Raw genomic sequence first — 20,765 nt, forward strand, 5'->3', positions numbered from 1 at the left:
ATGTTTAAAACACGTTCTAAATAAGAGCAGACAAGATTAGGTAGGCACGAGATGTTATCAAGGGTTACTGCTATTTTTACGAAACGGCTTCGGTCATTCTAGCTGCGTCTTTCACGATGTGTGAAAGCCATAAGTGAGGTTTCCATCATAAGTTTTCCTTGTAGTGAATTTGACCATCGCGCATAATACGCCGCACCGGCAACTCCAAACCCTCCCACGACCTACGGGTTATGTCGCGTGGCCGCGCATTGGCGTACATACCAGCTTTGGAAGAGACAGACTCGTGTAAAGAGGCTCCCAGTTGCATGTAGTCCCTGGTGAACTTCACAACGTCAAAGTTATCCTCTGGCACAGAAGCTCCGCTACCACACACGTCTCGTATCACCATTGACACACAAACTTCGTAGTCGTGCTGGTACCTGTAAGAATTTAGTCACAGAGTTGGCTACATAGAGCTACAGGTACAGTCCCGTAAGGACGAAGGAAACTTGGTTAAACAACAGGCAGCACCGCTGGATGGTTAGACGTCCCCAAGAGCAATGTACTTTCACCGATAAGCTAATTGGAAGGTTACGCTGTTAGAAACTACAGAAATAGCGCTCTCAGATAAACACAATGTAAGTTGCCGTCATTAGGACTAGCTCCTTTCGTTTACTGTAACCCGTATGGTGTGTCACGCACATCTCATGCAAATATTTCAAAAGGGCTTGCGTATATGCTCGCAAAAAACTTTTGTTCGCCAGCAGCAGCGCCTAGTACCAAATTAAATAAGAGGCGACAACAATGTGTCGCCGGTCATACTACGTGGCTAGTATAATTCTTGCCCAGCACTTGCTGAAGCGTTATTTCTCGTTCAATAATGCGCCCAAAGAAGCCGCTTTTCCATACAGTTGTGCTCTTTGTATTTATACTGTGTGTGAGTAAAATAGAGAACAACGCGTGCAATACTTGTAGTAATGCAATAAACTAGAAAATAAACGGAATATAGAAACCTAGAGCACACTGTCAGTTTGTTTTTGAAAAACTTTGCTGTCATATCTCTTCCTGCACATTAGCTTTAGCCGAACTGATTCTCTGGTTATAAAGTTTGATGGCTAACAAGTTTTTCCTTGAACATCCTTCATTCTTCCCGCATAGAAACGAAAGCGCAACAAATCTTAAGTTAACACCCGCCCTATTTTCAACCTTCACTACTATATTCTGTAATAAAAATCTAGAAGAAACGATTAAGAACTCAGAAAGCAATGCTTAACTTTTTCTTTCTGCAGAACACTTATCTGATTCGAGTGAGTTCACATCCGCCTGCCGATTATTTGGGACTCATATCTTGTTTCCTTATCGTGATAATGAATTGTGAGGTTTTATGAACGATGAACAAATTCATTTGAAAATAAACAGCTAGGTTATTTACTGTAGAGGTATGCCCTTTGAGAAAGATATTAGCAGTGTTCTTCGCGATCACAATTGTTTACCTTGTATATGTTGCCAGATCCTTTTCTTCGATGTAGGACATGGACGTATTGAAGAGACGGCCCAGGATGAAGCCCGAGCACTCGGGTAGGCGGTCTATCAAGTGAACGCTGTTACACTGTGGCGCTGCAAACACGAGAAATCAGATTGAGTAATATTGACCAAAACTTGCGGATGCAAAGACTGGCAATAACGTTGGATACAATCTTCACTAGTTTTAACACTGACAGCAGTAACTGAAACAGAAACAGGAGTACGCTTACCCTAGAAAATTCATGATGTATGAAGAAAGCTGCTCGGTTAAGATTTATGATGATCGCACACGCGGACTCTGCGAACTGGTCTTTATGCCGTCAGCTCAAGTGAATGGGTCATCATCTCATCGACCATCATCACCATCAGCCTGACAAAACCAACCAACTGCAGGCCCATATCTCTGACAGAAAACATTCCAATATCCTGTCTCATCATCATCACCATCATCATCATCACCAGCCTGACTCTGCCCACTGCAGGGCAAAGGCCTCTTCCATGTCTCTCCAATTAACCCTGCCCTTTGCCAGTTTCGGCCACCTTATTCCTGCAAACTTCTTGATCTCAACCATCCACCAAACTTTCTGCCTCCCCCTGTTACGCTTGCCTTCTCTTGAAATTCAGGTTACCCTTAAGGGCCATCAGTTAACTTGCCTTCGCATTACATGCCCTGCCAAATCCCATTTCTTCCTTTTTATTTCGACTGGAAAGTCATTAACCCGCGTTTGTTCCCTCACCCACTCTGGCTCTTCCTGTCTCTTAACGTTGTATCTATCATTTTCCTTTCCATAGCTCGTTGCGTTGTCCATAACTTAGGTTGATCCCTTAAGTTAAGGACAACGCAGCGAGCTATGGAAAGGAAAAATCTACTCGCTCATGCCTATATGACAAATGCGCTCTGTTGCCCGAGCTTAAGTGCATTAGAATATAATTCCTAAAGCGGTACGCACACAGCGCACAGGGAAATGAGAAGCAGCGCAAACCGGACACAGACGCAAAGAGAAAAGAGGACGGGCGCTGGCCATGTCCTCTCCTATGTCCCTGTCTTTCCTTAAGTATATGAACCAACAAGGTCTACAACATACACTGCCTTGTACTGGAAAGCGGTCGATTTTTTTTACTTTCTATTTACTTTCGGGCAAACCCCGAACGACATGTCAAGCACATCCCAGGAATGCATTTGGTGGACAGTGCTAGCTAATTCGTTCATCATTCACTGTCCCGCCCGGGTCTCGATGGTTACTTTGCTGTAATCCCCGAACTCTGCGCCAATTCAGTTACTGGGGCGCAAAAGGTCTGTCTTGTGAAGCTGCCGTGTTCTACAGCGTCTTGACAAGGCAGTTACACCTCCTCTGACCCCCCCCCCCCCCCCCCAAGTAGGATTTCGAGAGTAAAAAAAATACGAAATTTGTTATAACCTAATCACATGTGTACAGGACAGCCATAACGTTTTAGGCACGCTACAGAATCTTCGTCACTAAGCAGTCACTTTTAAAAACCTGCTTATGGTTTTATGGTTTTATGGGGTTTAACGTCCCAAAGCGACTAAGGCTATGAGAGACGCCGTAGTGGAGGGCTCCGGAAATTTCGACCACCTGGGGTTCTTTAACGTGCACTGACATCGCACAGTACACGGGCCTCTAGAATTTCTCCTCCAAAGAAATTCCAGCCGCCGCGGAATTTCTTTGCGTAGTTCGCTAATCGCTTTAGTGTTCATACGGAGGCCAAGCACAGAAGGGTACAGAATAAGGAGTACATTAATTTACAACTAAAAAATCCAGAATAACGCTCTGTGAGTGCGTATACGAAGTTACTTTGTTCACTGAAGCAGTCGAGGCCCGTGTACTGTGCGATGTCAGTGCACGTTAAAGAACAACCCCAGGTGGTCGAAATTTCCGGAGCCCTCCCCTACGGCGTCTCTCATAGCCTTAGTCGCTTTGGGACGTTAAACCCCATAAAACCAACCAACCAACCAAACCATCACTGAAGCAGGTTAGTTAAAGGCAATTCTATGAATTAGTGGGCTTGTCCTGAATTGAGAATCTGAGACAAGCGAAGATAAAGCGCTCAGGAGCACGGGTCACAGGATACACGCCAATGAATATATTGAAATATGTGCTGACTCGCATGATGATGCACAAGCAGAGACTGAGACTTACCGGATGGTGTCACTTCAACGACTCTGCAGATCCAGTTGTACTGGTAGTAGTACTCTCGAAGGTACTTCTGCGTGCCAACCAGTTCGATGCCATCCGGTTCGAAGCACTCTTTTTGGGCAACCTTGTGGACGCACTTTTGAAATCGCTTCACGTTCCTGAACGAAAGAAACATGAATATTATTGCACCTTCAGCCTTCATGAGCGCAATCACCGAAGCCATGCTTCAAAATAATTTTGATGGGGGTTTGAGCGCAAATCTTTAAAGTGACAGTGAAGTTTACTTTTGTTTTCAAGAGCAAATTATTGAGCTCTTTTCCAAGAATATTCTACGTAAGCTTAATCAATCTGAAATATTACCCTGTCATCTCACTGATCCATTACAAAAATATTCTAGTCTGCTCCTCTAAAAAAAGAACCTTGGCGAGCGACCTCTCCTAGCTAGATATTAGTAGGCTTGATTCCATGTACCAACCAAAAGTATAATTGTTGTTGCAGAGACATAACGTAGACAACGTTTTCAATGCCTTCTCATCGTGCCGCACATACTCGTGCTGGGGCCGCGTCCGTCTAATGGCCGCTTCCTCCAACTTTGCAGCCGATAAGTTGGGAAAAAAAGTCGGCCGATAAAAATTGCGTTTCGCGTGTGTATAGTTTCCCTCACGCGGTACGTTCCGCAGAGTGCTACCGGACGATGAATGCTGCCTGCAACACACGGTACGAAAATGCCGACAACGCACCGTTCCGTTCAAGCTCTCCCTAGAACAGGCTTCGTGATCATGTGAAAATGCTTTCCCACCGGTCGTCGTGTCATCCAGACTTTTTCAATGCATATATGCGCTATCTTTATGAAGGGTGCCCCGGGAACCGAGCTAGTTTGTCGTGAAATACGTGCCGTTGCTCCAATGCGGTACGCATAATTTTAGTCTCACTGTAGTCTAAAAAGCTAAGCAGAAAATGCCGCTTTCGTATAAACGCCGCGCACTGTCAGAATCTTGAAAAAAATGCGACTTCTACAAGAGTGTACGCGGTATGTAGCAGATGCCTACAGTGAATGTTTCACGTTTCTAGCTCTTAAAGATGCAATACAAAACCTGAATCACTGAGGGCTATATTTAAGACGTAAGCATCGAAACAGACTTTGCTGAGCGAGCGCTTTCGACAGCAAAAGTGAAAAGAATGTAGAAGGGTTTGTTGTGACAAGCTTGAGAGATTGGGAAGAGAAGACTATCGAGTTTGAAACCGGCGCTGTTAGCCTTGCAGAGTGCCGACAATCGCACCGCCTGAGCGCCGCCTGTGAAAGGAACGGATTGTCATGGCAACCTTATTGAAGTGCGCAAGCCGAAGCCTATGTATGAAGCCGTATGCAACCAACAGCCCGCGATCTATGCCCCCCCCCCCCCCCCAAGAAAACAAGACAAGAAAACAAAAAGGCAACTCACATGCATGCGGTAGCCATTTTGTTCAAGTCAGAAGTGTCTTTCGAGTAGGGTACAATAAACGTATCCACAATTCCGTCGCATGCGGTCAGATTTTGCAGGAGGTTCCTTTCGTTGCATGAAGTCACTGCGTCAAAAAAAGAAGATAAGTATTCTGGAAAACGAAGTGGCAGCTTTACTAACCGTTTTGTCTCTCGCAGGAGCGCATTGCTCGTTGTCTGGCATCAGCAGTGTATTTGGCTAACCGCTGGTCTTTCAGTGCTTCCTTCGGGTTCCCGCAGAGTGCGTTCAGCACTTTACTGTAGCAGTTCATATGTGCATGAGCAAGCCTGCACGTAAAAAAAAAAGATATTACCTGTACCGATTGAATTTCATTTCAATAAATGCCTCGCCACAACCGTTTAGAATCGTTTTACCGGTCGTGACGCTGCTACGCGGTTCTGGTAGCCGTAGCTCGCTTCTTCGCTGGATAGTGCTCCGGCGGCAAGCGTGCCTTCAGAATTCGTATTGTTATACTTAACGTGCGAAAATAAATTAATACTAACCAGCAGGCAACTGATGACGGACCAGTTCTCCAGGTGTTGTCGACATACGTGGCCGCTTCTTCGGAGAGTTTATCACAGTTGCGTAGCTTCCCCAAAACCACGTTGGCATCACAGTCGTACTCTGAAATGAAGTGCAAACATTTTCTTGTTTTGCGTGCAACACTCTTGGCAGTATTAAAAACCACAAACGAAAAGGGGGCGCGCTACGGCTCAGAAAAGAAAAGAACTTCCACATGTCTGTGTACGAAGCATGTTGTCGTCGGCAACCAGGAATCAGCTACGCACTTCGGCGATGAAATATTGTGGCGGAGTTATGCGAGGTACCCCCATTGCCAAAAGTAACCGAGGAGCAGGTTCTTGCTTCTCAAACGTATAACGGAGCATTTACAGCAGCCCTAAAGACCGAACGGTGACATTATGTAAGGACATGGTCTCACCTTTCTGTACACAGAATCGGAGCTTAAGAGCTGCCATGAGTGCTTCGCTACGCGGCTAAGAAACAAACCACCTGTGCCGGGTTACTTTTGGCAAAGACTGTACATGACTTTCGCCTGCAGCTGCCGCCAAAAAAAATAAAAAACAACTAAATTTTGCGTCTGTTTTTCGAACTTGCCGGGTCCTAAAAAGCGCCACATTCGGTCGGCACGCGGTACGCACAGATTGGGCTGCTGTTCGCACTCACCGAAGCAAGTCCAATTGAGTCCTCTTCCTATGAGGTCCCTGAAGTAGTACACATCCCAATGGTGAAACATCCGTGGGTCGTTCTCGCATTTCGTCGAAAGTATGTTGTGCATGCAAGACTTGAACGCCTTTACGTCTCTGCAAAAAAAAAAAAAAAGAGCATTCGCTATAACAACCGCTATCAAGTAACACATCAGCCATGCCTCAGATTAGCATTGTTCGTACCTGCAATGCTTATGCAGCGTTTCTGCACTCACAAACGATGATTCCAGCTCAAAACTTGACGGGTTGGCAAGCTGATAGCAATCCTTGAGGCTCTCCCTTACGTAAGCTTCCTCGCAGACTGGTCCTGAAGATATAGAGAAAGTAACGTGAAAACTTGGAAATAATATCGCTACCGCTTATTCTTTGGAGATAAAGAGGAACATAGGAATTAAAATTGAGATGTGAATAAAACAGACTGTCACTTACCACCACTGCGGTCACATATCCAAGCGTACTCGGAAGCCTTGTCTAAATGCTTTTGGACATCTAAAGAATTCAGCACCGAAGGGTCGCTATCGCAGCCGGTATCAATCCGTGCTTGTCTGATGCACCACTCAAACTTTTTAACGTAGCTGCAAAACAAGACAACACGTTTTCTGTTAGCCACTGCCTTACCCCAAAGAAAGGGAAATTAATTTGAAGGCTAAAGTAACAGCATTACCTGCAGGCTTTTACTAGACCCGTTGAGTTGCTCATTCTTATGCTTGGCAAAACACCAATCTTAATTATACTGTCGCAGTTGTCCAGTTTCATTAAGAGTGACGCATTGTCGCAGTTGTTATCTGTGCAAACAAAAAATATTTAAGCATTGAAATTGCATTGAGAGAAGGCGTGTGTAGACAAGACCTTCGTACTCACCAAAACATGTCCAACGCAGTGACTGCACAACATTTGTGGAGTACAGGTTAACTAGCTTTTCGGATTCCAGAGAGAGTGAGTCTTTGTCAATCATTTTGACTTCTCTTTGCGCACACTTGTCGTAGTCCGCGAGTCCCCTGCGAGAAGCCAGAATGCGAACGCAATGACCCTCTGTGCTGAGCATAGCATACTGGTTGAGTAAGGACAACAGACCCCAGGGAGAGCTCCCATTACAACGACCGAATTATCGTCGGCGACGTGCCCTCGTCACCTTCGCCCAGGTCCTGTTAAACACCTAACATAAAGGCTGTTTTAATAAACGTGTTACACCACCAACACAACACCCTCAGGTTATAACCAATCGTCTTTAAAACGGCAGCTTCCTGAGAAATCCGAAAAGTGCTTTTCTGCGAGCAGGCATAAAGTTACCAGACTTCGCTTCCTTTTATAACCTCAGGTACCTATGGTTGATTTCCTCTGTAATCATAGTGTCTTAGAAACTTGGACTCGTTAGTTAATTTTCGAGAGGCAATAGCGCATAGTATCGTTATCTCAGTAACGAGCAACGCGTTTACTAGTACCACATGATTAAGTCATTCTCAAGTAAAATTATTTCTTGCTCGCGCCACTGCTTAGTTAACAGTGTCGCTTCTGTTCACATTTCTTCAATTCCTTTTGGAGCTCCTCGAGCTGTATTTCTCAGACCATCAAATCAAATGGAAAGGGATGTGAGTAGTTCAAGGTTCATGCCTTCAGCTTTACCAGAAGTTAGGAGTGTCGGAGTGCAAGGCTGTTGTTTTTTTTGCTTTGTTTATTCGCTTCAGAGCCAATTCTCTCACTACAGACCCTCTCAACGAGGGCCGCCACATAAGGTGCGTTGGTATTACCAAGCCAATCAGTGTTCCCGAGTGCACAATGCAGTAGCTCTGCGTGTGTTGCTCGAGACTGCAGTGGACGACCAGGGAACAGCATTTCTTTCATGCTCTCAAGAATTCTCCTGCGAAAAAGACGCGTCTGGCTGCGCTTTCCCAATTATTTTCATGATGCAAAATGCCCCTTTCCTTTCGCAAAGCCTTTTACTGTAATGCGCAGTATTGTCGCTTTCAACGGAGGCACCTCACATAAGAAAACGAACCACGAGAAAGTTGCGGCCAATGAAGCACGCTCATGTCAAAACTTATAGTTCAAATTATCTGTATTAATCGAAACGCGACCTCCCAAATACCATATCGAAGCGTATAGGGAACGTGCGCTGCCCAGGTGGCACTGCAGTTATTCCACTAGGTGCCTAAAAACTGCTGCCGTCAGTCGCTTGGGCCGCTACAAACGCGAGAGCACATTCTGAACGATTAGAAGCCCGCGTTTGATTGATAGCACTATTTGCCTCGCTTCTGTAGACATAACCCAGATAACTGACACGCACCACGCGTGGCTTCGACAGAGCGCAGAAGCTCATGCCAATAAGCCCAGGAAGGTGGCGTGGAATAGCACCAAGAGCGCCCCCAAAACGGCTTGCTCCTCTCGCTATGCTGTGTGTTAAGGCGCTGCAGTCGACACGGCAAACTTGAGCTGCGGTTCCCTATAAGCATTGCCGCGCTCTATCGAACTGCCTTTCACGTCTCCCTTCGTCACCTTCAACGCGCTGCCGCGATCGCATTTCGTTTTACGGACCTACTTTATAGGGCATCGAAGCTCAGTTGGCCACGTGAGCATGGGTAGGCAATTTCAGGGCCGCCTACGCTATCCGCGTGCACACTGCGGGCATGCTTCGAACGCAGGCCCGTTCCAACAAGTACCACCGAACGTACCGAGAAACGTGTATCACTACAGCCGAATATAAAAAAATAAAAACGAACTGCTGCCTTTTCTTTTTGGCGGTGTTCCCATTTAACTGTGGCCTGATTGTAGTTAAACTCAACAATCATCGCGTGAACGGCACCATTTGAAAGATCCCCACAGTAGCTTAATGGGGAAACAAGAAGTGCCTGCGTTACTAGCTCTATGGGGGGAGCATTGTGCAACCCGAACAAGAGGTAGGAAATCAAGTAACTGACGGAAAGCACATGAACATTTGCAGCGCCTGCTTCGCACAACTGAATCTAAATTACAACTGATTTCGAAAGGGCAAATTCAAGAGAACACTAAAGCTGTGCCTTAAGGGTATGACGCAATAGCGTAATGTGTTAATTCCCATATATGCAAGAGGTCATTCTCTGCTTTACATTCATAGATCTCTGGGAGTTTTCATACCCCTAATGGTTGAGTGGTGCAGTAGTTAACCCTGCGATGGCAGGTGCAGCCAGCGGTGGGCCTTGTGCGGCCCAGGTTGCTCTTCCCGAGCGACCAATGATTAATTTAACTGCCACCTGCCACGGTGGGCAGTTTTCTCACAATACGATGGGCAGGTTGTGATGACGCGGCAAGGTCACGTGACCTAGGTGGCCCACCTGCCTCCTATAGGTTTCTCTCTGGGGACCAGCTGCCAGAGCCACGCCCGTGTATTTCGCTCACAACACCGACAACGCCGACGACGGATTTTCTGGTGAACGGGGCCTTTAACGCTGTCGCCTTAATTGCCCAGGTTGCCAAAGAAACGACAAAAAACCGCATTGTGAGTGTACGAAGGAGACGCTGACTCACCAACAAGCCTTGCGGACGACGTCCTTGTTTTCCGAGCCCAGAAAAGGAACCACTTTTTTAGCCAGGATTACGAGGCATTTCTTCAGTCCGGACAGACTGTCAGTGCCGTTTGCAGCTTGCTTTTCTAAAGTAAAAAAAAAAACTGCATGCAGCACTACACGAGTAAAGCGAAGAGACGGTACACGGTACAAAATATTAACTGTCGCCTCCATTTGGTTTCCGTTTGTTTTTCAAGCCTGTCAGAGTTGCGCGTGGAGACAGTTGCAGCCTTACCGTACACTTCTATCGCCTTGCAGCTGCTGTTGACGAATCCCACCAGGTTCGCGGCTAAAGACTGCACTTCTTCGTACTGGAACATCGTCATCTGTGACCGGCACCGGCCTTCCGCGATCGCACGTACACACTCATCGTACGAATCGAGGAGACTGCGGGCAAAGGAACCTCTCATGTAACGCATTGAACAGAAGAAAATCCAAAGGGAGGCACATGATTAGCTGTCAACAATACGAGATGAACTTAGCTTCGCAAGGAAGATACTAACGCTTTTTTCTCACTGAATTAATCATGCCACTACACCGGAAAGCACTTTACCTTGATAGAAACCGCTACGGTTTCTAGCTCGTACCAGTTACAGTGCAAATCACGAAAATAGTGGAACCCTCCTGCCGTTGTAGCACTAAGTGCTAAAGAGAATTACTCACTACTAGATTAATATTTTTAACCCAGCGCGGTTACTCTGTAGCTTTGGCATTCAACTATGAGCCCAAGGCCGCGGGATCAAATTCGAGCCGCGGCGCGAAATGCAAAAAAAAGAAATAAAATAACTCCGCCTTAAGGGCATGACGCGATACAGCTGATGAATTAATGTCCATATATGCGGAATAGGTCATTCTCTACATTCATAGATCGCCGGGAGTCCTCATGCTACTCCTGGCGCAGTGGTGCAGCAGTTAAGCGATGATCCACTGCTGGGCAGGTGGCTGTTTGTATCACAGCCCCCGATAGGGATTATGCGGCCCATGTTGCTCTTCCCGAGCAGCCTCTCGCGACCAACCATTCATTTAATTGCCACCAGCCACAGTGGGTAGCTTGCTCACAATCTGGTGGGCAAGTTGTGATGACGTCACAAGGTCACGTGATCTATTGGCCAGGCTCTACGTTCCATGTGCGTGCTCCGCCCACTCCGGCTGCCAGGCTTCAAGCGGTCGCCAAAGCCGACGCCGGACAATTTGTTTCCGAAATGGGGGTACTAACGCTCTCGCATCAAAACGCCCGTCTATTGTGTGTTGGTAGTGCACGTTCAAGAACGTCAGATGGTCGAAATCAACTCAGAGCTGCCCACTACGACGTCCCTCATAGCCGATGTGAAGCTTCAGAACATTAAACCCCAGTCCATATCGCACTACTGCCCTTAACGTTCTCCCCAGAGGTGCAACATCAGGTACTCACATGCACTCGTGCAGTTTCTTTCCGGTGTCCAGATGGTGCGAAGAGAATGTCAAATTTCTCAACATTGGATCACTAGAGACGGTACTTTCTCCATCGTCTCTCCGGAAAACTCCATCCTTGAATGCACCGTAACAACGGAGTACATCATCAACAAGTGCTTTCGTAGTGCAGCTTGAATCTGTCAGAGCACAAAACAACAGAAGAAAGTATTCAGTATTCAGGCCTACTGAAGCCGCATTTGCGGTTTACCGCGGCGCAAATGGCCGGTATTCGAGTCTTGGTTACAGCGCGCTACTACACAATACTTCCGAGTAGTGTTGTGCAGTAGCGCGCTGAGACCAAGATGCAGGACCAATTCGCCCCTGTTTTAGCACTGCTTGCCGTACGTGTGCATGAAGTACAGCGACAAGTATACCAACGCGTTTTAACGTGCTATTGAAAACCCAAAAGTTCGTGCAAAGACATTAGGTGCCTGCAGCGCGTTTCCTATAAGGTCTAGAAAACGTCACCGGTCATTATAGAAGCACCCAGAAAAAATAGCTGGCGCAATTGATCGGCGCGTTGTCTTGTAGTTAGGCTGAGTTGTGATTCTACAGCAGGACAAAAGCTGAATCAGCAGGCTAGCTGATTCACTCTCGCATGCGTAATGCAAACAAGGGCTAAGCAGGGATAAAGACAACACTCCTAGCCCCTTCCCACGGTCCGCTGCCTCTCTGTGTCGCATGCAATAATTTTCGAGCAGGAGTTGATTGCAGTAAACGCAGGTAGCTACAGTTTGATTAAGCTTTTCAAGTGTGCGACGCTTCGGGGAGACAAATGACAACCGCCGCAAGACGTTAATGAGGGTTCAGGCTGGTCATAATTGTGTCTACAAGCAATGCACGCAGCTGACTGGTATGTGAATACACGGCGTCAGTTCACCATAAACAGCTATCGACCACGGTTGAAGCGCTGAGGAGTAAGAAAATGTACCGAGCGAGTTTCTGCCCTGGAATTACTGTGTAAGAATGCTGCATCATTACACAGCTCGCACTATGTAGCCACAGCAACTCAAATGCCACGAAGAGTCCATGCAGACCTTGCAGCGCTCACTGAAACAGCAGTAAACTACGCTCACAGCGAAAGAAACGCATGAAGAAAAAGGCACGTACCTGAGAATACCCTAACAGGAAAAAAACAGGCAAAGACCAGCAGAACAAACGATACGGCTTGTAACAGGATGCTCAAGTAGGCCCGCCACCTTGCCACGCCCGCCAACCTGCCGGAGGAGAAAGCACAAACGCGCTCACATACTTACAGCGGTGTCTTTTCGCAGCGCTCGACGTCAGGTGTACTTACATTGTCTCATCTAGGGATGACTTCGCCTTTCCTGGTAACCGTCAGCATGCGGCGGCTGTCAAGTGAAGGCTGAAGGCGACGTGGTTCTAGAAGGCACGCGCTATGCTTGCGTTTCTTCCTCTTCTACACACGCCGCCACCTAGCTGCGGCCAAAAACCCCTTTCCCGGTGCGCGACGTAAGAGCGTACGGCAAAAAATGGCGACAAAAGAAAATAAACGAGGCTACAACTGAATCATTAAGAATACAAAAACAGCTCACACATTGAGAGCCCACAGTAAAAAATTTCGAACAAAAACTCTGCAAACGGCGTAATTTGATTCGCTTCGTCCTCTTCTACAAAGACCACGTGCCATGAACAGCACGGCCAGAAAAACGGCAACTTTTGTTGCTCCGCATGCCAGAAAAAAACTTTTAACGAAGTGCGATTTGCGGAAGACTGGTCGCGCTTCGTGGCCGCAACGTGTCGCATGTACGTTGGTTTGGTTTGGTTTATGGGGGTTTAACATCCCAAAGTAACTCAGGCTATGAGGAACGCCGTAATGGAGGGCTCCGGATAAGTGCGACCAGTAGAGGTTCTTTAGCGTGCAATGACATCCCACAGTACACGGGCCTCTAGCCTTCCGCCTCCATCAAAGTGCGACCGCCGCGGCTGGGATCGAAGCCGCGTATTTTGGATCAGCAGCCGAGCACCATAACCACTAAACAACCGCAGCGGCTGCATGTAACTTGGAGTGAACGATATGCCACTCTCTCTGACAGACTGTACCACCCACTCTCCTCCGACTTTTATGGGTTATTCACTTCAGCGGAACATATATTTTTCTGGCGATTGCCAATCGCTATGAATTTCCCTCGTCAGACGGGATTCCGTCGAACCTTGTATTTCATATAGCTTTGCACGGGCACGCAGAGTGCGAAAAAAAACAGGAGTCTTTGCTGCAGACCAGGCACTTCCATTGCTTTCGAGTCGGATGTGCGGCAGGCCAGCGGCGATATCAGTGGGCGCTTAGTTCCGGAGGAGATCAGACGGTGTGAATGCCGGAGGTTTGTGAGGCTAGACCATCCTCCAGAGCGTGAAAATTCACATTGGGTCACGCTTACTTTCACCAAAAAGCCGCAGTCAATCCGAGGCAGGAATTTATGCTCCGAGATGCCCGGTTTCTGAAGCTAGGCGCACAAGGGCGCGCAGTTTCGGTGCTGCTGGAGGTTAAAATACGTAGTCTCCTCCAACAAAAGACCCCTAACACATCTATCTGCCTGTATCCTACCCTTGGGCAGAACACCTGACTCTATATACTATCTTTCTAATAAGCACGTAATTACTGGCCCCGTGATTTCAGCCCAAGAACGTGGGCCTAGGCTAAACCAAAGCTCAAGGTGACGACAGTACTAATACGTTTGCCATTTGTGTTTGCATCAAGGATGTGAACAGTGGTTGCTCAGGGTCCATAGCTACAGTCATCATCTTAAAAGCAAGGAAAGCCTACACAAGCCCTTTCCTCTGTTTACGGTACGATTAGCAGGATCGCTACATGAGGAAACCCCTGGGGGATATTAACCCTGGTTCGTTACGATGCAGGGCGTTTCACTTGCAGACGACTCGAGTTTCATTTACTCCGCGCTGAATAAGTGGATGAACTCGTGACAACTGCGTGAGTACGAACATGAACCGAGCCACTTTGAAATGAAACTGTGCTTTGGCGTTTCTTACTGGTAGAACGCGATGCCACAAAAGCTACAGAAATTCCGCAGCATTTTGGAGGCTCTGCTCTGAACACGAGTAGAAGTTCCTGATCTTGCGTTTTGACTAATTCTGCACGTGTGCTCGTCGGCGCTAGAAAATAAGGAATGCTCAATTTAACTCGAATTTATAATTATACTCCAGTAGGAGGGACATGGAGACTTCCTAAGATTAGTAGGCGATCAATCATGTAGTGGCTGCGATATAATCAACACGCAAACAAGCGAAAAAACTTATCGAAACTTTCGCAACTAAAGTGTTGAGAGCGAAAGCCGAGGACACTACGCCGTGACGACTTCCGGTGGATGTGACGTGACACCGTTCCCGTGGCTATATCGATACCCAAATTATACATCTTTCCGGGATGTTAAGTGTTAATTACGCTTAATTACACATTTTTTCATCTAATTTGACACAAATACGATGTTTCTTTGACCATTTTGTGACAATTTTCAATATGCCGTGATGACCTCTGGTGGATGTGACGTCACATCGTTCCCGTGGCTATATCGATACCCAAATTGTACATCTTTCCGGGATCTTAAGTGTTAATTACGCTTAATTACATATTTTTTATCTAATTTGACACAAATTCGATGTTTCTCCGACCATTTTGTGACAATTTTCACTAAGCCATGACGACTTCTGGTGGATGTGACGTAACACCGTTCTTGTGGTTATTCGGCGTCCGCGCTATTTCGACGCAATTTAGACATTTTTGCGTATAATAAATTAAATAATTAATCTACAGTCATCAAACTTGGCTTCAAGGTTCATTTTTTCCTGCTCTATCTGAGACAATTATTGGTTTTCTTCTATCTTTTTTATTTCCCGAGTTAAACGCGTGTGGCACGCTTTGTTAGCGGACGACAGTATGAGCCATAATACGCCTGAGATGAAGTGAAAGAAGACGAAGTTGCGCGCGGAGCGCGACCCGAGGCGCTTTGCTGGCAGTTGGCTGGTCGAGGACGAAGAGGAAGCAGCAGTGGTCGCGCGACTCGGTCTGGTGCGCACGCTCTTGGAACGCTCGAGGCCAACGGTCGACCACTGGTTCCGCTCGATCCGCCAGGCCACGACTTCTGGAGACTCCTGCCCCCAGGTAAGGTGAGTACCCGTCTCCCGCACCCTGCGCATCACGCTGAGGTGTGCGGAGAGAATTTTTCCTAGGGTTATGCTGACTTGGGCGGTCTTTGAGGCAAGAGCTCATCAGCCCGTTAGTCTTTGAACCTGCTGGCTCGATGGACGCTCGCTGCGCTCTCCCTGCTCCCTGCAGAGTAAGGCCACCAGCGGGTGCTTTTATTTGTCGCAACCGTGTTTCTTTAACTTTATGTTCGTATTTCTCGGTGAAGTACTTGGCTTCGGTACGGAGCCTCGAGTGAGCGTAGGGAACTGAATTTACAAGCCCGCTTATACCGCTGCTTTCCTGTAGGCCTAAGTTGAAACCGAATAATATGCAAGGGCCCGTAACCTGCGGACCTCTCCTTGTGCTCTCAGGCTGCAACATCTGCGGTACGTGTCATCGCCGTGACCAGGCCGTTGGTTCGAAGTGAACGAGCCCGGCAGCGCCAGCTATGCGGCCCCTCTACGCTCTCCTGCTGGCCATGGCGGTCGCCACGAGCAGCGCTACCCGCTCCCTTTTTGAAGATGTCAAGCGGCTCGACGCACTTGGAGTCGACGACAAAACCAAGCCGGCGGCCGAAGCAGTTTCACTTCGTGAGTTACCTTCGGCGACGACAAGCTTTCCCGCATGGAGCGTTTTTCGCACGCGAAAACGCGCCCGGTGTGAAAGGCACGCGGCCGCGCCGCCGAACTAGCAGTATCACGGACGCAAGAAACGGGCACGAGAAGCGCCCATGACGATGCAAGTTCGGCGGCACGGCCGCGTGCGTTTCGCGAGCGGTTTTCGCGTGCGAAAAACGCTCTTAGCGGTCTTAGCGAACCATGCAGCGAACGGAAGCGACAGCGCCCCAACAATTCACAGCCCTTGCACGGGCAAGGCAGCTTGAGTAAATCTCTGTGGCAGTTCGGACAAAGGACGCTGGGTAACTGTCATTCGCCCCTCCTAAACATCACGCTTTCGGCAACCATAGGGCCTCACTTAGTCTTGAAAGCGTGGCGCTTATTTCATTAACGGCGCCTAACGCGAACAGATGACGCCACGCGCAAGTTAGTAGTGCTACTGCCCTGTATGGCTGCGATACCCTTAACCTAAGTTTTAATTTCAACCTGTTGTACTGAATTTGAATTTGGAGGAGAAGAAAATGGACGCTGCTTGTTTTCGTTGACTGATAGCCAGGCACCGTGCTGCGATGTATTTTTTGCTCATATGGGGGACACAGCGCGTTAGGCCACTAACGTAAAAAGCTGCGCTGCGTGCGTTGTGGGAACACCCTAGGCGCATTTCATCAGGACTAAACGGCCTTACGGTGCTAGTAATGCGCTAGAAAATACGCAGCGCCCACCAGCTGCATCACCGATTATTGCGCAATATAAACTTGGTACGTTAGTCTGTTTATTAGCTGTATGCATAAAGCGTCCCTAGCCTGCCAGGCGCGTTTCTACTTGTGCGACATCCATGTGAAACTTGGATAGCTTAGTGGAAATGAAAGCACTTAGAAAAATCAGGTAAGAACGTCCAAACATTTACCGAGATGACCAATATTTTAAGTTAACAGTTAAGTGGAACCACAGTTGGCGCCGGCAAATCAGGGGCCAAATGCTCAGAGCACCTTGCACGTAACAACGGTTCGTGCTAGTTCGCTTCTTAATATGATTGGTCAGCGCTATTGTATGTGAAAACGTTGCGGCTTTGCCCCTTAGGACATTGCAGAAGCTAATGGGGTGTACAATACAGGAGGGTAGCAGTTAAGGAATATGTTATTAACTGCTTGTTTTGTTCGCATTTATTTTCTTATCTTCAGCAGGAAGTGAACATACAGAAAAGCCAGGCGCGAATGACTGCGACAAAAACAAATTCCGGGAAGGCATCAATAACTGCGAGAACGGGCTGAAGCCTTTGGAAAAGTACTTGTCTGAGAAGAAGAATGATGATTCCTGCAAGTAAGCACACCTTTTCCAACCGTCAGTGTGGACGTGCTGCACATTTGAAGGCAGCGCTGTAACCCTCGTTTTTTATCCTTTACTTGTGTTTGTACGCGTCACAGAGGTTCCACAGCATGTATGTAGTGGGATCATTAAGCGAGAAAAGAATGTGGAAGCGATAAGGGCCAGCGACAGCAAGAGGAGAGGGCTCATGCTGGCAGAATTCAGGCTTTCTCAAAAATACACCGTGCACTGAGATTTGTGCTCACACGTGAGTGAAGTATTCCGCAAGCAAGCTTGGCCGTCTACTTTCTCCACCTAGGTTCGCGAGCAATGGAAGACAACGTGCGTGATCATGCTTATACAGGGCCTGTCCTGAAATAATGAGACAAGTCGCTTCGTGGCGCGTGCATGCGCTAGATCGGGAAACCGCTTTTGGGGGAAGGAGGGGGAACCTTCAGCTTCACAATGCAGAGCTCAGTTGGCTTCGAGCAGGTCAAGCGAGTGGACGTGTTCGAACGTGTAACCCTGTTTCGTTGCTGCGTCGAGGAAACCATGGAGCGAACGTTGGAACAGTACTACGCGGTGTTCGGTGTTCTGTGGCCAGCGTCTGCCTGCTGTGCTGTTTTTAGTCTAGGGATGGTGAATGAACTGGCCCAACTCAGTACACTGGTACGCCGGAATTGTTCATTGCGGTTAAGCTGAGACTGCTGTTGATCCGTATACTGTATCACTGAGCCTAGATTGCCTCATTGCTGGTTCAAACAGAAGAATGGTGCTGTGCATTTTTCAGGCTACTGAAGATCTACTTATCCTGCATTGAGGACTTCCAGCTGTTTCTGTCCTGCGAGAACGACCCGGCCTCTCAACGGGAGCTGGCTAAGGCAACCAGTATCATCGTCAAAAATCGACTCAACTGCAGCGAACGTACGTTAGCAGATATAAAGCAGCAACAACGCATGCTAAACTACCTTTTCCTTCCTTAGTGGCCTTTTTGACGGCAAACCTGACATCCCAGCTTCCTACCCAGAATGCAGCTATTATGAGCAAGAGCACGCCAACAGTGGCGGCAGCTGTGACTAAAGGTATGTAGCTTCATTACAAAAGAACAAGTGAACGGCTGTTATTAAAACGGTCAATGGCGAATTATAGCCGTCAGGAGTGTAGGTCATGTGCAAGCTATAAAGGCTGTACGGGCGCTCTCGTAACTCCGCGCAGCCCCCTTGGTGAGCAAGAAGTGCAGCGAACGAAAACTGATGCGTCGCATGGTTGATTGCCTCAAGTCTATGAAGGGCAACTTGGAGCCCTTGCTGGACAACAAAAAAGCCAACCAGAAGCTCATTTGCTCGTAAGCAATTCGTTCTTCATTCGAAGTCTCTCTAAGTGTTAGGAAGAAAATTTAAGCATGGAATCTTTATATTTCAAAGGCAAACCGAGAACTTCAAGTCGTGCGTGAACATTGCTCTCGCCCACACGGACTGCAACTCGGACGAGGAGGTACTGGACCAGACGACGCATTTCATCGTCCATGTACTCTACGAGCACCGCTGGGCTTGCAAAAACATTCAGAGTGAGATGATCTCGCGTGTCCGCTGCGCCTGCCTTCCCAGGAAGCAGCTGTATCAAATCATCCTCCCCGCTTTCATTTCCTTCCAGCGAGCGAAAAGAAGTGCGAAGAGCGTTCGTTGGTGCTCAAGCTCAACCAGTGCGTCCGCCTGCTGAACAGGACCGTTGAACCCATCCTGGAGGATAAGGAAAACAACAAGCTGAACATATGCAGGTGAGCGACGCAGTCGCGACTCCTTGGCGGGCACTGTCTCACTCTCCCGCTCTTTGCCCAGGGCAAGCGACACATTCCTGCTTTGCGTCAACGAGGCGGTTTCTGAGACAGCGTGCCGCGAGGACTCGGAAGTCATGTTCCACGTGTCTCATTTCGCGGACAAGATTCTGCGCCACCACAAATGGTCCTGCGAACAGGGAGCGGCTTCTTCGAACCAGCCCAGGATGGAAAGTAAGTTTCTGCGGTCGTGCAGTGATCCGCACTTAAGCTCAGTTGCGCACCATGGTTGCCTAATATGCCCCGAACTTTGTCTTGCCCAGATCTTCGTCAGAATCTGGATGGAAGCGTGTCAGGAAACTTGTCTGGTAAGGCAAATAAAACCACTTTTGGACAGAGCGTTCGCGTTTTCCCGGAAACGTGTCGAGCAATCTCCTCTGAACCGCAGCACTCCGATCGTTTGGCGGAGGAATGCCAATAGCGCTGGCGCCCCCAGAGAAGTGCAATTTCGAAGCTGTCCGAACGTCCGTGGATACCTGCCAGCAGTCTGCGTACGACCAAATCAAAAAGAAGGGCATCTCTCAGCCGAAGCACCTTTGCGTGTAAGTTTCCTGCAAGCGTTTACTCACATTATTCTCGTCTCCTCGCTCGCAGTTAAGCGCGAAGGAAGATCGCGCGGATAGAGCTGAGTTTAGGGCCGGTACTAAAAGCAAGCATAGTTAGAAGAAATCTTAAACCTTATAAAGCGCACAGTAAAAAAGGGCGCTACGCAAGCGCATATATTTCATTTTTTTCTAAAGTTTTTACTTAGGCTATGTTGAATCGCTTACTAGTTTACTGCAACCTTACTATTATCGCCAGCCCACAATAAGATATCGGGAAATACTGCACTGTGCTGTACCTCTGCATTCACGTGAGTACCTTAGCTTATAGGATTCACTATGTAAGCAATCCAACTACGTGTGGTCAGCGGGACATTTGTTCTCGTCAGTAAGCATGACAATGTGTTCGTTCAGCGAGCCCTAGTGACGTGTACGCAACGATCCGTCTCGCACTTAGACCACTGCTATTAATGTTGCTGCCGCTCGTCCAGGGAGCTGCGAATCTTTAAGGACTGTTCCATCGAAGCAACGAGGAAAAACGGATGTGCCACTGACAAGAACGCCGAGACGTACGTGTACGACCGTGTGAAGGATTCCTTCTACAAGTACCTGACCGACTGCCGCCCGCTGTGGTCTGCTGCTACACCGCTGTCTGCTGCGGCCAGCTTCTGGGCGCTCACCCTCGCCGGAGTGTTGGTGTTCGCGCAGGGGCGCCACTGAACTCGACGAGCCCGGACAGGACGGTGCGCGGGACAGCGCCGCAGCTTCCCCGCACGCACTTAAAACGGCCCGTACCAAAGGAATAAAGGCCACACTTAGGAACACAAGCATGAGTACGCTGATTTGTCGATTGTTTTACGTGCCCTATACTTCAGCGCAACGCGCAGACTGGCTCGGCCAACCTTCACATTTTTTAAATGTTTCCTGTGTAGCCGTTGGCGGCGATCG

At 48.1% G+C, this 20,765-nt stretch overlaps 1 protein-coding gene across 2 annotated transcripts; it reads left to right on the forward strand.

Annotated features, from left to right (window-relative positions):
- The first annotated feature begins 15,151 nt into the window (after window positions 1-15,151).
- Window positions 15,152-20,537, forward strand: LOC149350390 (uncharacterized). Of its 2 annotated transcripts, XM_089576875.1 has the most exons (12): window positions 15,152-15,500; window positions 15,891-16,109; window positions 17,318-17,456; window positions 18,232-18,365; window positions 18,425-18,523; window positions 18,657-18,786; window positions 18,866-19,008; window positions 19,095-19,218; window positions 19,280-19,449; window positions 19,539-19,583; window positions 19,664-19,817; window positions 20,309-20,537. In XM_089576875.1, the coding sequence occupies exons 2-12, from the start codon at window positions 15,968-15,970 to the stop codon at window positions 20,535-20,537; spliced, it is 1,509 nt and encodes a 502-aa protein (XP_089433001.1). In that variant the 5' UTR covers window positions 15,152-15,500; window positions 15,891-15,967. The 2 variants fall into 2 exon arrangements, with proteins under 2 accessions (XP_089433001.1, XP_089433000.1); XM_089576874.1 differs by lacking the exons at window positions 15,152-15,500; window positions 15,891-16,109; window positions 17,318-17,456 and adding an exon at window positions 18,005-18,110.
- The last annotated feature ends 228 nt before the right edge of the window (window positions 20,538-20,765 follow it).

The sequence above is a fragment of the Amblyomma mixtum genome, chromosome 3 (genome assembly GCF_055824585.1).
Source record: "Amblyomma mixtum isolate Tamu chromosome 3, ASM5582458v1, whole genome shotgun sequence".
Taxonomy (NCBI): Eukaryota; Metazoa; Arthropoda; class Arachnida; order Ixodida; family Ixodidae; genus Amblyomma; species Amblyomma mixtum.